Genomic DNA, 13,013 nt, shown 5'->3' on the forward strand with positions numbered 1-13,013 from the left:
CCAGGGGCAGGGGCAAGGTCACGAGGAGACTGATTTGATCCCCTCTGCATGCCACTCACAAGCTGTGGGACCTGGGCAAGATCATCTGGCCTCCTGCCAGTCCCAGTGCCCTCACCTAGAAAATGGTGATAACAGCAGCCACACCTGGTGGCAGAATCCAAAGGGCCCGGGGCAGAGCTAAGCTCACAACAGCTATGAGAGCCTCAGTGTGGAGGCTCAGAAGCCTCAGCCCAGGATCTCCTGCACGAGCACCCCGCCTCGAGAGGGCAGAACGAGACCCGGGAGGCAGAGGCCAGCTAAGGCCGGGCAACCCCCCAGAGGAGCCTTGTACAGACTTTTAATTCATAAATGGTGGGGAGAACCCAGGGGCCCTGGGGAGACGACAGGCAAGCCGATGGGCTGGGGCACTGATCTTCAACCAGAGTGGAAATATTCAGCAGTTTACCAGCCAGGGTGGGCCTGGCAGCGCCTGCCAGCTGGGGGAGCCCCGGGGATGCTGAACAACTCAAATGTGAAAGAGACTGTCCAGGAAAGCTCCCTGGGTAAGTGTAAAAGCCTGTAAAACCACCCCCACACACTCAGACTCTTGAGATGGTGAGTAGCTGCTGATCTGTGCCTTCCTCGCACCCCAAACACTCTGTTCTAGCCCCACCAGCTAGACTGGCACCTTCTCCAGGCCTCAGGCCCCCCTGGGTCAAACCAGGATGGTTCCTGAACTCCAAAGGTCCACACTCTCCCTCAAGTAAGTGTGTGTGTGTGTGTGTGCGCACGTGCGCACACGTTCACGCTACTCCGCATGTGCCCGTATGTGCACATGCAAGTGTGCACACATGTGTGCGGGGACATGTGTGCATGCATGGTGGGTGTGTGTAAACCCACGTCCTCCTAGCCTGAAGCCCTGCACGCCTGGCCGGGGCCTCCACCTTGGAAAACACAGACCTTCAGGCTGCGCCGACCAGGAGAGGCGCCGTGGGATGGAATTCAAACCTAATCACTTGAAGATGGGCCTGTTTATTTGCATGGCACGCATTTGTCTCTGACTGTTTTATCCACCCCCTGAGCCAACCGAAGCGCTCTCAATTTATCCTGCCCGCACGGAGAGACCAGATTGGCGGCACGCACATTCACAGAAGCCCAATATAGACTTCCAATTATCTTTTAATTTCGTTCCTGTCTTCATTTGTTCATTTCACTTTTTCCAAACGGACTGGGAAAAAAAAAAAACTTGTAATTTATGGCGTTTGAAGGCAGCTAGCAGGGGTGTCGTGATCACCTGCCGGATGCCATGAGACCTCGGGGTAGAAATGAAAACTCACTTCGAACAGCCCTGCCGGGGAGGCAGCTCCTCAGAGTGGCCCCGAACCCCTGTTCTTCCCTCTCCTGTTCTCCTGACTCTCCGTAGTATCGACACCCGCTTAGCGTCTGTATTCTTGATGCTGCAGCATCGGGGCCCTCTGACCTTGGACTAGGCTGGGACTGGCCCTCCCGGGACTGGCTGCTTCCTAAAGAGAGAAAAGGGCCCTGGGATCGTCCCTTTCACGGGGAAATGAGACAACACCCCCCACCTCCCTTTCATCAGGCCCTCCTTGCTCTTGGGGGTCCTGCACAAGACCCCCTGCGCCAGTCACCTCCACCAGCGCCGGGCCGCTGAAGACAGCCCGGAGGGCACCCTGACATTATTCACACTAGCCTGCCCTAAGCCTTCGCCCACGCCTTCCACAAAAACTACAATAAAGGTTCTTGGTCACCCCTTCCTCTTGTTCCCCGCCTGGCATTTCAGGGCTGGGGGCACACGGGCCCTTCTTGGGAGCTGAAACACGCTGTCTTTCAACCGCAGTCATCCCTGGGGGGTCGACCGCGCCACAACTGAGTAATAACGAAAGCTGCGTTTTAGGACAGCCCTAGGCGGTGCGCTGGCCGGTCATGGACGGAGGGTGGCCCGAGGGAAGTGTCACGTGCCGGGGCCCTCCTCTGCTCGGGTTCACAGGGGTGGCTTTCGCCTTCCAACGTGGGAAGGTGAGAGCAAGTGCATGATAATCCCGCATTCAAATCAGAGCCAGGTGACCCCAAGTATCAACCCCCTGCACCCTTGAGCCAGTCCAGGTGGTCCTTGTGCTCCGTCATGGTTCTTCCTGCCCCCAGTTTTCCTCAGTCTTGCTATTTTCCCCCTGGGCCTCCCCCCCCAACCCCCCCCAACCCCCCCCCCCCCCCCCGCCGCCACACCAAGCATCCTCCCCATCTTCTCTTGTCTGGACTTGGTGCCGGACTCCTGATTCACTCTCCCTCGGAGCCCCCCAACAGCACAGCCCCCATCTTTCCACTCTGTATCTTCTTCCCCCAGAATCTGCTGTCTACAGAGCTACAGGGGTCAGGGATGTCTCCTCTGCCTGTGAACTGCATCCCAGGGCAGGGCTTGGTTCATGGCAAGCCTCTGGTGGATATTTGTTCAGTCAATCATCAATCAATCAATCAATCAGTAAATTAACCTTGGCCCCTGCTTCCTTCATCAATACTCAACACCTCCCTGGAGCCCTCTCTGACCCCTGTTCTGATGCCCCTTGCTCTGGCTCCCTGGCTGGCCCATAGTCCCTTTACTTTTCATTACTTTTCGCCAGTGAGCACCTGCTGGCAACTCAGCTCATTCCCTTTCCTTTGTGATACTGGCAGCTGGGCCAGGTCCCAGGCGAGTGCCCCATCTTCCAGGTCAGGACAGAAGCTCCCCCTGAGGCTGAGACTGTGTCTCTGGTTTCCAGGGTCTGCCCACCTTCCCCTTCCTTGCCCTAGGGCCCCAGGTGTGGCCACATCCCTCAGGCGCATGGTTCCCATGGGGGATGGGCTGGCTGGCTAGAAGGGCTTTAGCAGAGCTGCAGGGAGCGCGTGCTCCGGGGTACAGTGGGGTCTCTTGGGTGGGAAGCAGCACACCACCCGCTTGGCCTCTGAGGGCACAGTGCCAGCTCACTGCACACCACAGGGGCATGCCACAAGTCTCCCCCTGTCTGAGAGTACAGGAGTCCCCACGTGCTCCTACCCCTGCAATGGTAACTCAGGAGGCCCCACATCAGCCCAAGAGCCCCGGTTGCGCCACCGGGCTAATCACATATACTTCTCCCTCTTCCCAGAGGATGACGATGGGCCACGCAGCTGGAGAGAACTGGTTACACCCCGAGACTCTGCCACTCACAACCTACATGACCTTGGAACAGCCTCAGTTTCCTCACCTGTAAAATGCACTGGCAACTGCCACCTCTCCAGGTCCCTGTGCTCTAAGAATCTGGGGATCAGGCAGTGCCCACTTGCCTGAGTGACCCCACCAGCCCAGCGTCCTCACTGGTGGACGTTATCTGCCCAGCCCTGCCAGGCAGCATGAGTTTGAGACCCTGCCCTGGGCGCGGGAGTCCTGAGGCCTGGATTGGGGGGAGGGGAGGGGCAGAACTACATCTACACTTCAGAAAGTCCAGCTGATGATGACTGACAGGAGGGATGATGCTACTGAGAAGGAGCAGGAGGAGGAGGAGGAGCAGGGGAAAGAGAATGGCTAATGTTTACTAAGCTTTTACAAGGTGGAGCTCAGCCCTAGGATCTTATACACATTAACCCACCATGTTCTCATCACAACCTTATGAGGTGGGTATGCTGTCACCCCATGTTTCAGATGCAGAAACTGAGGCACAGAGAGGGGCAGTCACTCGCCTAAAACACACAGCTGGGAATGGCAGAGCCAGGTCGTCTGGATCCAGACCCCACAGCAACAGCGAGATGGGGCGGGACTCCCTCAACCTATCACTGCACAAGGTGAGGGCGACCCTCCACCTCTTCTGATCCGGGACAATATTGCTTGTTTCCTCCGGCTCCTCTCAGGAAGAGCAGCCTCTCCTAGGATACCCGGCTGGCAGGGAAGGCAGGCTGAGGCCTCGAGAGCTGGGTCAGGTGGCTTGGCTGCAGTCTCTGGCTCAGCCTCCCAGCTGCAAATGCTGACCCCTCTAGGAGGACCTGCAGACCCCCCTGGGAAGGAAACACACTTGGGGAGATCTCAGGCCACACCTCTGTCACTCCACCTGCCCCACAACTTGACACACCCAGCCCTCTTAGCCCAGTGGATTTGCAAAAGAGAAAATAAAGCATATACAAATAATAACCAACCCCGTGCATTTCCTGGCATCCGGTGGCTGCTGGCTAAGAGCTTCCTCCTTCATCATGTACCACTGGACACTCCTACCCTCCTCCAGCTGCTGCTGGCTCAGGTGGCTGATCACAAGCTCAGTCCCGGGCAGACCCCCCACCCATCCGCAAGAAAAGCATTGAGGAATCCAAGGAAGCCAGCTGTGAGATCTACCAGCCAGGGGCCCAGGCCGCCCTCCACCCTCCGCCAGCTCAAAGTCACCTTTGCTCCAACTTCTCAGCCTGCTGGCCAGAGCCAGCCCCAAACTCCCTCCCTCCCGCTCAGCTCAGCAGGAACCGGAACGGCCCCTATTGGGCAATCATTAATCGGATTCTTGACATTCCTGGGCCCAGGTTGGCCTGAGAAGCATGCTCCCTGGTGGAGGAGGAGGAGCAGAGCCCCGGGACTGGCATTTGAACATGCAGCTGACGGGCAAGGTGGTGCTGTCCGCTGCTGCGCTGCTCCTGGCGACCGCAGCCTACAAGCTGTACAAGTCAAGGCCTGCCCGGACCTCTCTCGGGGGCAGGAACACCAAGCCCAAGGAGGAGGAGGAGGAAGCAGAGGACTTGGGACAGATTGCCATCCGCAGAACTCCGTTGGGAGCACTTCCCTGGGGGCTGAGACACCGGAGGGGGAGCACCGGGACCGGAGCACCACTGGGCTACATCTGGGAGACCCCAGGGGGCTCCCAAGTCCTGGCACCAGGAGCCTCCCCCAGAGCCGGGAAGCCTGAGAGAAAAGGCGCCGGTGAGGAGCAAGGCGGGCCGTGCCCAGACTTTGACCGGGTGCCTCCTTACTGCAGCGGCCAAGAAGCTGGAACAGCTGTTGGCGGTAAGCCCGAGCTGCCCCACCACCCCCATCTGGGCAGTGAACCCGAAAGGTCCCCAATTGGCCTCGCTGCGGCCGATGCCAGTGGTGCAGGTGGAGACCCAGCACCGTGGCAGCACAGGGGAACCCCAGAGCAGCCAGGGACTGGGGAGCAGGAATGCCCCCACCAGCGCGGGCTGGCCCACACGGAAGGCGTGAGTGACATGAACCGGAGCTGGATCTACCCGGGAGTGACGGGAGTCAGCAGGGACAAGGACGGGGCCCTCCAGGCTTCCTCAGACCTGGCCCTGCACCAACAGGCGGGAGCTGCCAATGCCTCCTATACCTTCTCCTCCGTGGCCCGGGTCCGAGTGGAGGAGAATTTCATACAGGAGAAGGTGGAGGGGACCAAGCCCAGGCTGAAGGGCAAAGTGTACGATTACTATGTCGAATCTACCTCTCAGGCCACCTCCAGGGACATGCTGATCCCCAGGACGGCAGCCCTGGGGGGGGTGGCACCCCCTGTACCAGGCCCCCAGGGAACAGGGGCAACCTGGGAAGACCCAGCTGATGGCACAGAAGGCGGAGCCGAAGCAGTCGCCTGCACCCAGCCTGCCTCGCCACCCCCTAAGCGAGGCATCAGCAGGAAGGAGAGCCTCCTCCAGATTGTGGAAAACCCAGAGCTTCAGCTGCAGCTTGACAGCTTTGGGGACCCTGCGCCATCCTGCTCAGACCAGAGCACTCTGCCCAGCTCACATCCTCCAGGATCTCTTGGGTCCAGCTCAGCCGGAAACAGTGGGGAGCCCCATGTGCAGCTGGTGGCAGGAACCAATTTCTTCCACCTCCCGCTCACCCCTGATTCGGCCCCCAATATCCGCCTGGATCTGGGCAATTGCTCTGAGGTGCTGAACTTGGCCAAGAGGCAGAACCTGGAGGCCCTAAAGGAGGCAGCCTACAAGGTGATGAGCGACAACTACCTCCAGGTCCTGCGCAACCCAGACATCTACGGGTGCCTGAGCGGGGCGGAGCGGAAGCTGATCCTGCAGCGGCGGCTCCGGGGTCGCAAGCGTCTGGTGGTGGCCGACTTATGTCCCCAGGAAGACTCAGGCCGCCTCTGTTGCTATGACGACGAGCAGGATGCCTGGCACCCCCTGGCGCACCTGCCCCCTGAGGCTGTGTCCCGGGGCTGTGCCCTCTGCAGTCTTTTCAACTATCTGTTTGTGGTGTCTGGCTGCCAGGGGCCCGGCCGCCAGCCCTCCAGCCGCGTCTTCTGCTACAACCCGCTGACGGGCATCTGGAGCGAGGTGTGCCCGCTGAACCAGGCGCGGCCGCACTGCCGGCTGGTGGCCCTGGACGGGCTGCTGTACGCCATCGGGGGCGAGTGTCAGCACACAGTGGAGTGCTACGACCCCCGCCTGGACCGCTGGACCTTCGTCCCGCCGCTGCCCAACGACACCTTCGCGGTGGCGCACACGGCCACGGCCTGCGCGGGGGAGCTCTTCCTCACGGGGGGCACGCTGCGCTACCTGCTGCTCCGCTTCTCCCCGCGGGAGCAGTGCTGGCGGGCAGGCCCCACGGCGGGCGGCAAGGATCGCACGGCCGAGATGGTGGCGGTGGGCGGTTTCCTCTACCGCTTTGACCTCAACCGCAGCCTGGGCCTCAGCGTGTACCGCTGCAGCGCCAGCACCCGCCTGTGGTACGAGTGTGCCACGTACCGGACGCCTTACCCGGACGCCTTCCAATGCGCCGTGGTGGACAACCTCGTCTACTGTGTGGGGCGCCAGCGCACGCTGGGCTTCCTGGCAGACCATGTCTCGCCCAGGTTTGTGCCCAAGGAGCTGCGGCACTTCCCCTCCCCGCGGGGCACGCTCCTGCCCACTGTCCTGACCTTGCCCAACCCCACTGTGCCTCAGACCAGGGTCTAGCAGCCCCTCTGCTGGGCTCCTCCTGCAAAACTGGCAGGCATAGAGCACCCCCCTACAGCTGGTCGGTGGGCCTGCAGGGGGTCCAGGGATTCGGCCTACAGGGTACAGTTTCTCCATTGTCAGGTCCCTGAGTTGCGTCTGTGCCTCAGGGGGGTGCAGAGACCCCGTATGAAGAGAGGACTAGGAAGGAACTGATGTTCCAAGACAGAGGGCACCCTCCCTTTTCTGCAGGGAGAACCACCGCCTTGCTTCAAATCTGAACTCGGTGGCAGGGGCGGCTGTGGAGGGCGGTGAGCCATGTTTGGGAGCACAGGCTTATCACAAGCACATTTCAGAGGCCAGTTGACCCCCAGGGACCACTCAGGCTGACCCCACCGGAGATGGGCCAGCTCTTCAAGCCCCCCAAGACCACTTCATTAACACTAACACTGGCCCCCTCCGGAAGCAGCTGCACCCACAGGTGAGAAAAATCAAGGAAGGTCCTTTTAGCAGGACTAAGGCGGAGCCCAGGGAGCCCCCAGAATCCCCACCAGAGGGAGAGAGGGTTGGAGAAGTAGAACAGCTCCAGCTGAAGCTGCCCACAGGGACTCTCGCCAGTAGAGTCAATTTACCAAAGCCCACTTTGCTTTTTCTCATTACCTGGAATTCTAGTATACTAGAAAGAAGCCTCCATTTTTAGCATCCATTTGAAAAAGTACATCTTCTTGCAGGTCCATTCAATAGAACACAATTGATTCCATATATGAAGTCTCAGGAGAGCTGAAGAGAAGGGGTGATCGTGGGGCCACCGTCCCCCTAGGTCCCTGCTCGTGCCTTTTGAATTTTAACCAGTGAGCTCTCTCCCAATCTCAGGGCCCTTCACAATGCAGCTCTCCAGGCCACCCAGCCCTCACATCTGTGAGTCGGGGCAGCCACCCCCAGTCTGCCCTCCATGGTTGGTGAGAGGGGATGGCATAACTTGCCCTCCCTGGGCCATGTGGTCACCTGGGCCGCCTCATCAGACAGGAGACCAAGGCGGGGCAAGTCCATGAAGGAACTGAGGAGCTCAGGGTCTTTAGTGGCCCATCAGGAGATGGGGATTTCCTTTCACAGTGGATTTGGTAAATCCTAGAGAAGAGATACCCCAATCAGGAGGTTACCCACTTTTCCTGGGGGAAAGAGAGAGATTCTGGCCCAATCTGTTGCCATAGCCCCGCTCCTTCTCCAGGGAAGGTGCATACAGCTCGGGGAACGGTGATGCACGCCAGCGCCAGGGGCTGGGGCCACTTGTACAGTGACCAGGAGCATGGAGGAAAGCAGCAGAGACGGCAGGTGCACCAGGCAGGCCTGACAAGGGGGGTTAGAAGAATGCTATGGAATTCAGGATCCCTATCTTGAAAATGGGAAGAGCAACTTGAGTCCTTCTCTGCCTTGGAGATAAACAAGAACACCTGGAGAAAATTCTTCCCAAGTTCCCGGGAGTCCCAGCAGAAGCTTGTGTCACCACAGCAGCTGTGCTGCGGCTGAGGGCTCTTTTGGAAGCTGGGGGATTGAAACAAAGAATGAGGAGGTTGGCATGGAGACTAGAACTTTTGTTGGAGCACGCAAGGCCACTTTCCCTATTCTAGTGTCTGGAGGCGAGAGTGTTTAGAGTACTGCTCAGTTAGAGGCTGGAGAGGAAAGTTAGCTGAGACTGTGGCTGGTGCTAGGAGAGTAACCTCCTCCCACACCAAGGTCAGGCTCAAACTCAAAGTCAACACTCAGGCTTGACTCTCCATGGTGGGGGAGGGGGTGGCCGGGAGGTGACAGTGCATTGTGATGCCAGGCTGGGGAGTGTGTTTGGGAAGAGAACCCCATCTGGGAGTTGGGGGCAGATGGAGTCCCATCCAGCTTCCAAGAGCAGGCCAGTGAGGAGCCAGGATGAGAACCAACCTCATCCAAGCTGGGTAGAATGTGGGGTCAGGCAGTAAGCCTGGGTAAACTAGGGATCACTCTGGGGATTGAATGTGGGCAAGGATTCCAGAATAAAGTAGCAAGTGCATTCCAGACCGACAGCTGGTGGGTGTGGTCTTCGTGATAAGATTTGGTCCTGAGATGAGCTGAGACTGAGTTGAGATTTCCCCTCCTCTGGTCCCTGGGCAGACATGCTTAACCAATCACCTATCATCTCATCTTTTCTGATGGTGCCCTTTTAACCTCAGAACTGCTCCAGCGTCAGACTCCAGTGTCAACCCTAGATTTCCCATCACCATCCTGGGTTTCAGGAGCTGAGTTTAAGGGACTAGAGGGTCAGAGCATTATGGGGGAGCCAGGGAGCTGGGGGCAGTGATGGTCAGGATTCACCTACAGGATGTGTAGACCAGGCAACTTTCCTGGAGCTGCAGCTGATCCCTCCCCTAAAGGAGTTCGCATGTTGGGGGGTGAGGGCGCAGAATAAGCAACTGTAAAAACCAAATTCAGGAATAATAGGATCCTCGATGCATAAGTGCCACGGGGAAAGACAAGGCGGGGAGGGCGGTTAGAGTGATGCTGTAAGAACACACTAAGCAGAATGGGAATCTGGGGTACAGACGACACCGGGACTGGCTGGGGCCTGGAAAAGGCCAGGCCTGCCGCACAGCCTGCCTGGACCACCTCCAAGGAGCTCCATCGTGAGTAACGTGAGCAGGCCCAGCTATTGTGCTTTAGCCTTTCATGGAAGGGCGAGAATTCCACTGCCAACACTTATAAGAGGCTCCATGGATGAGATAAGCTACTTGTCCAAGGGAGAAGCAAGAGGATGAGGGTCACAGTCGCCACCAGGACATCCCAGATGCCACTGCTAAGCCGTGCGGCTGGTGTCAGCCCACCCATAGCACTCCAGGGGACTCCAGAGGTCAGAGTTCAGGGTTTCCACTTGACCTTGGTGTGTTGACCCCTAGCCCTCAGCCTCAGCATGGCCTGCATGTCCCTTGGCTTCCCCGTGGGTCAACTGTCCTGCTTTCCCACTAAAAGTCCTTTCTTCCTTGAGGAAAAAGCAACGCTGAAGTTTGAGCTGCTTTCCATGTTGAGCCAAGCATGCCATGATAGGAAAAAATTGGAAAACAGAGAAAAGTATAAAAAAATCTCCCCAATTTTACCACCTGAAGACACCCCCCCGCTGCGGCGCGTCCCTATGGTCTGTTTCCTCCATGTATAATTCTTGTTTGGCTTGATTTTTGCGTAGGTGTGATTATGCTGAATCCACAATTCAGTTGCTTCCTTTTTCCCACTTAGCTTTTTAGAATAAGCACTTTCCCGTGTTATTACAAACCCTCGGTAAACATCATTTCAATGGTTGCACGATATTCCGCCGGGTGTGTGGACCGTGGTTTATTTAAACATCCCCCCTCCTGTTGGGCCTGTAGTTTCGTGGGTTTTTTTTTTTTTCCCTCCTGTTGGTTTCTTTTTCTATCATAAATAAAGCATCCTTTGTTTTCTTGTTCCTCTCTGTCTGGGGCCTCCATCAATATTTACGAGAGGAGCGCCTTCCAGGTCCTGTCTGGAATAGCAAGGTTGTTGAAACTGCCCCAGAAGCTGGGGCTGGGGCCTGGGCTCACACCCACGTAAACACGGGAGCTGCCTTTGGAAATGGCCAGCAAAAAAGGCAAGGGTGACTGGAGGGGCCATCCCAGGGTTCCTGCCCTCGGCACTCCTGGAGCTGGACCTGAGGCAGGTGCCCCGGACATAGAGCCAGGCTCTGCACTCACCCTGCTGGGACTAGAGGCTGTGGACACATCACTTCCCCATGCCCACGACAACCCATTTCACAGGTGAACAAACTGAGGCTCAAAGAGTCCAAGCAAACTTGCCTTAATGGCAAACTCCAAAGGCCTGCAGTTTCCTTAGAAGTAAACTTGAATCCTCCCATCCACCATCTTTCCCCTCTCTAGAGGCACTGGAGCCTCCACCATCTCCCCCAGGTTGCCCCATCCCTTCTCTATCCAGGCTAGTCGATTTTGCTCTATCCATGAACTTTGAAGTCAATGCAAATCTTAAACTTTCCCAACCTCAAAATCTGCATCTTTGAAATGGGTTTGCCACTGTGAGCTGAGGGAGGATGTTGTAAGAATTAACGAGAAAATTTGTATAAAGCACCAAGCCAGCCAGGAACCACCCCAACAGTTGGTCTCCTAAGCAGGGGTGGGGCTGCCCTGAGGGCTGGAGCCACTGCAACGGGGCCCTGGGTCTGGCTACAACTGTCTTCACAGGTGCCAGGTGCTTCCCACTTTGTCATCCTTATCTGGAAGGACCTGGTGGCTCCAGAGTCCCCCTCTGAGACCCCTGAAGCTGTGGCTCCCGCCTGGAGGAACCCTCAGGCAGATGGGAGGCTGCAGCAGAGGGAGAGAGATGAAACAGAGGGAGGGGGTGCCCTCAGGGAGCAGAAGATTAGGAGAGGGGCCACTGGGGAGCTGGAAGAAAGCACAGCCCAGAGGAGAATCTCCAGAGCTTTGGGTTTTTTGAAAAGTTGGGTGTGGGTCAAAATAAAACACAATGAAAAAGCGATTAAGCCTGGATTGCCTTTCTGGGCGCAGGAGGAGGCGGAGCCATGGTGCTATCCTTAGACTAAGAACCCGGTTCTCCCCGCACAGCTCTGCAAATACTTGATCCTTCCCTCCTCAGATCCCTTCTGAGACCACGCGGGTCAAAGAGGAATGAGCGACATGGTTGTGGGAAGGAAAGGAAGACTTGTCACGTAGTTAAAAATTAGTATTTAAATACATATGATAACATTTACCTTTTTGTTATGGAAAAACTGAAGAGGAATATATTCATGGTCAATTTATGTCCTGAGCACCCACCATGCTATTACCCACTGTGACTCTCACTTTATCCACAACCCAATGGTGGGGGAGCGCCGGGCTGGACAAATTTTGCCCTTTGCTTGATCTGGTCATGGACTTGCTTGAAGTAACTTGAGCCCCGGGCTGACTCCCTCTTTTAACGCTCAGAAGCCCCGAGAAAGTCAGTGTGTGCCGAGCCTGGCCAGCCGGGTGGACACGCCCCAGCTCCCTCAGCCACAGCCAGCCAAACACCTCGTGGGCCCCACACAGGTCGGGGTCTCCCATCCGGTGAGGGAGGCACTATTAGCCCCACTTCACAGCTGAGAAAACTGGAGTTCAAGTAAATGTAGCAGGTTTCCCACATGGCCACAGGCAGAGAAGCCAGAGGCCGCCCAGGCTGCCCGCTCCAAAGCCCTTCCTCAGCCACACGGTCCTGGCTCTGTTCTAGACAGAATCAGGGTGTTGGGGTCCCTCTTGGGGCCAGGGGCTCTTCAGGCTCTGCCCTCTGCCACTCCCAGAAGGGCCAGATCGTCACCAGGACCCATTATCTGCAAGGGCACCAGCCTCAGCAAGCGGAGGGCGGTTTTCTCAGAAAGACAACATCTGCTCCTTGAAAAAACACTAACTAAAAACTAGGCTGCAAGCTCTGCTGCAAGCTCTTGATTTGCAGTCATTCATTTAATTTTTAAAGCCATGCCCTGGGTTATCTGTTTTACTATTACACAGCGGAGGAATGTGAGGCACAGAGGGGGTCAGTGACCGTCAGTAGGCGGCACAGCCCCTACATGAGAAGCCCCTGCAGTGTCAGGAGATGCCCCAACTGTGAGAGCAGGGAGGGCTCCCTGGGATCTGGGTCAGAGGCCTTGACTGTCTTGCTCGGTGGGTCCCGTTCACCCAGGTGTCCCCGGGCCAGGATCTGGGTCAGGGCAGACAGGATGAAAGTGCCCCATGTCACTGCATAGGGCTGCCTGGCTTCCCCACTGCTCCACCCCCCACTGGATCTTCAGGGGCCTAAACCCCTGCTGGCTCTGTGTGGCCTACCGAGAGCAGTGGGTGTGAGCTGGTCCCTGCGGGTGAGGCAGGAAATCTAGAATCCCTGGGCCATTCATCAAAAGCCACGGCCCTGCCCATTGTGCTGCCCCGAGTTTGTGTCCACTCAGAGCTCATGCGGAGGCCTGTCCTAGTCCATCTCACAGACGGGTAAGTGACACCTGGGTGGGCTCACAGCTGTGATGTCAATACCCATCCTTCAAGGCCTTGAGAGTGTGGCCTCACATCCCCCATCCCCGGAACTCCCTCAGAGGGGCTACCCCATGAACACATAGCCCCCACTTCCACTCA

General features: G+C 57.4%; 1 protein-coding gene across 1 annotated transcript; it reads left to right on the forward strand.

Moving 5' to 3' along the window:
- Positions 1–4,500: 4,500 nt before the first annotated feature.
- On the forward strand, positions 4,501–6,891 carry KLHDC7A (kelch domain containing 7A; the record flags this gene model as incomplete). The annotated part of the gene is made up of 1 exon (XM_084241662.1): positions 4,501–6,891. Exon 1 carries the CDS (start codon positions 4,528–4,530, stop codon positions 6,889–6,891), a length of 2,364 nt encoding a protein of 787 aa, XP_084097788.1. The 5' UTR covers positions 4,501–4,527.
- Between the last annotated feature and the right edge of the window lie 6,122 nt (positions 6,892–13,013).

Source organism: Talpa europaea (genome assembly GCF_964194135.1).
Source record: "Talpa europaea genome assembly, chromosome: 9".
Lineage (NCBI taxonomy): Eukaryota > Metazoa > Chordata > Mammalia > Eulipotyphla > Talpidae > Talpa > Talpa europaea.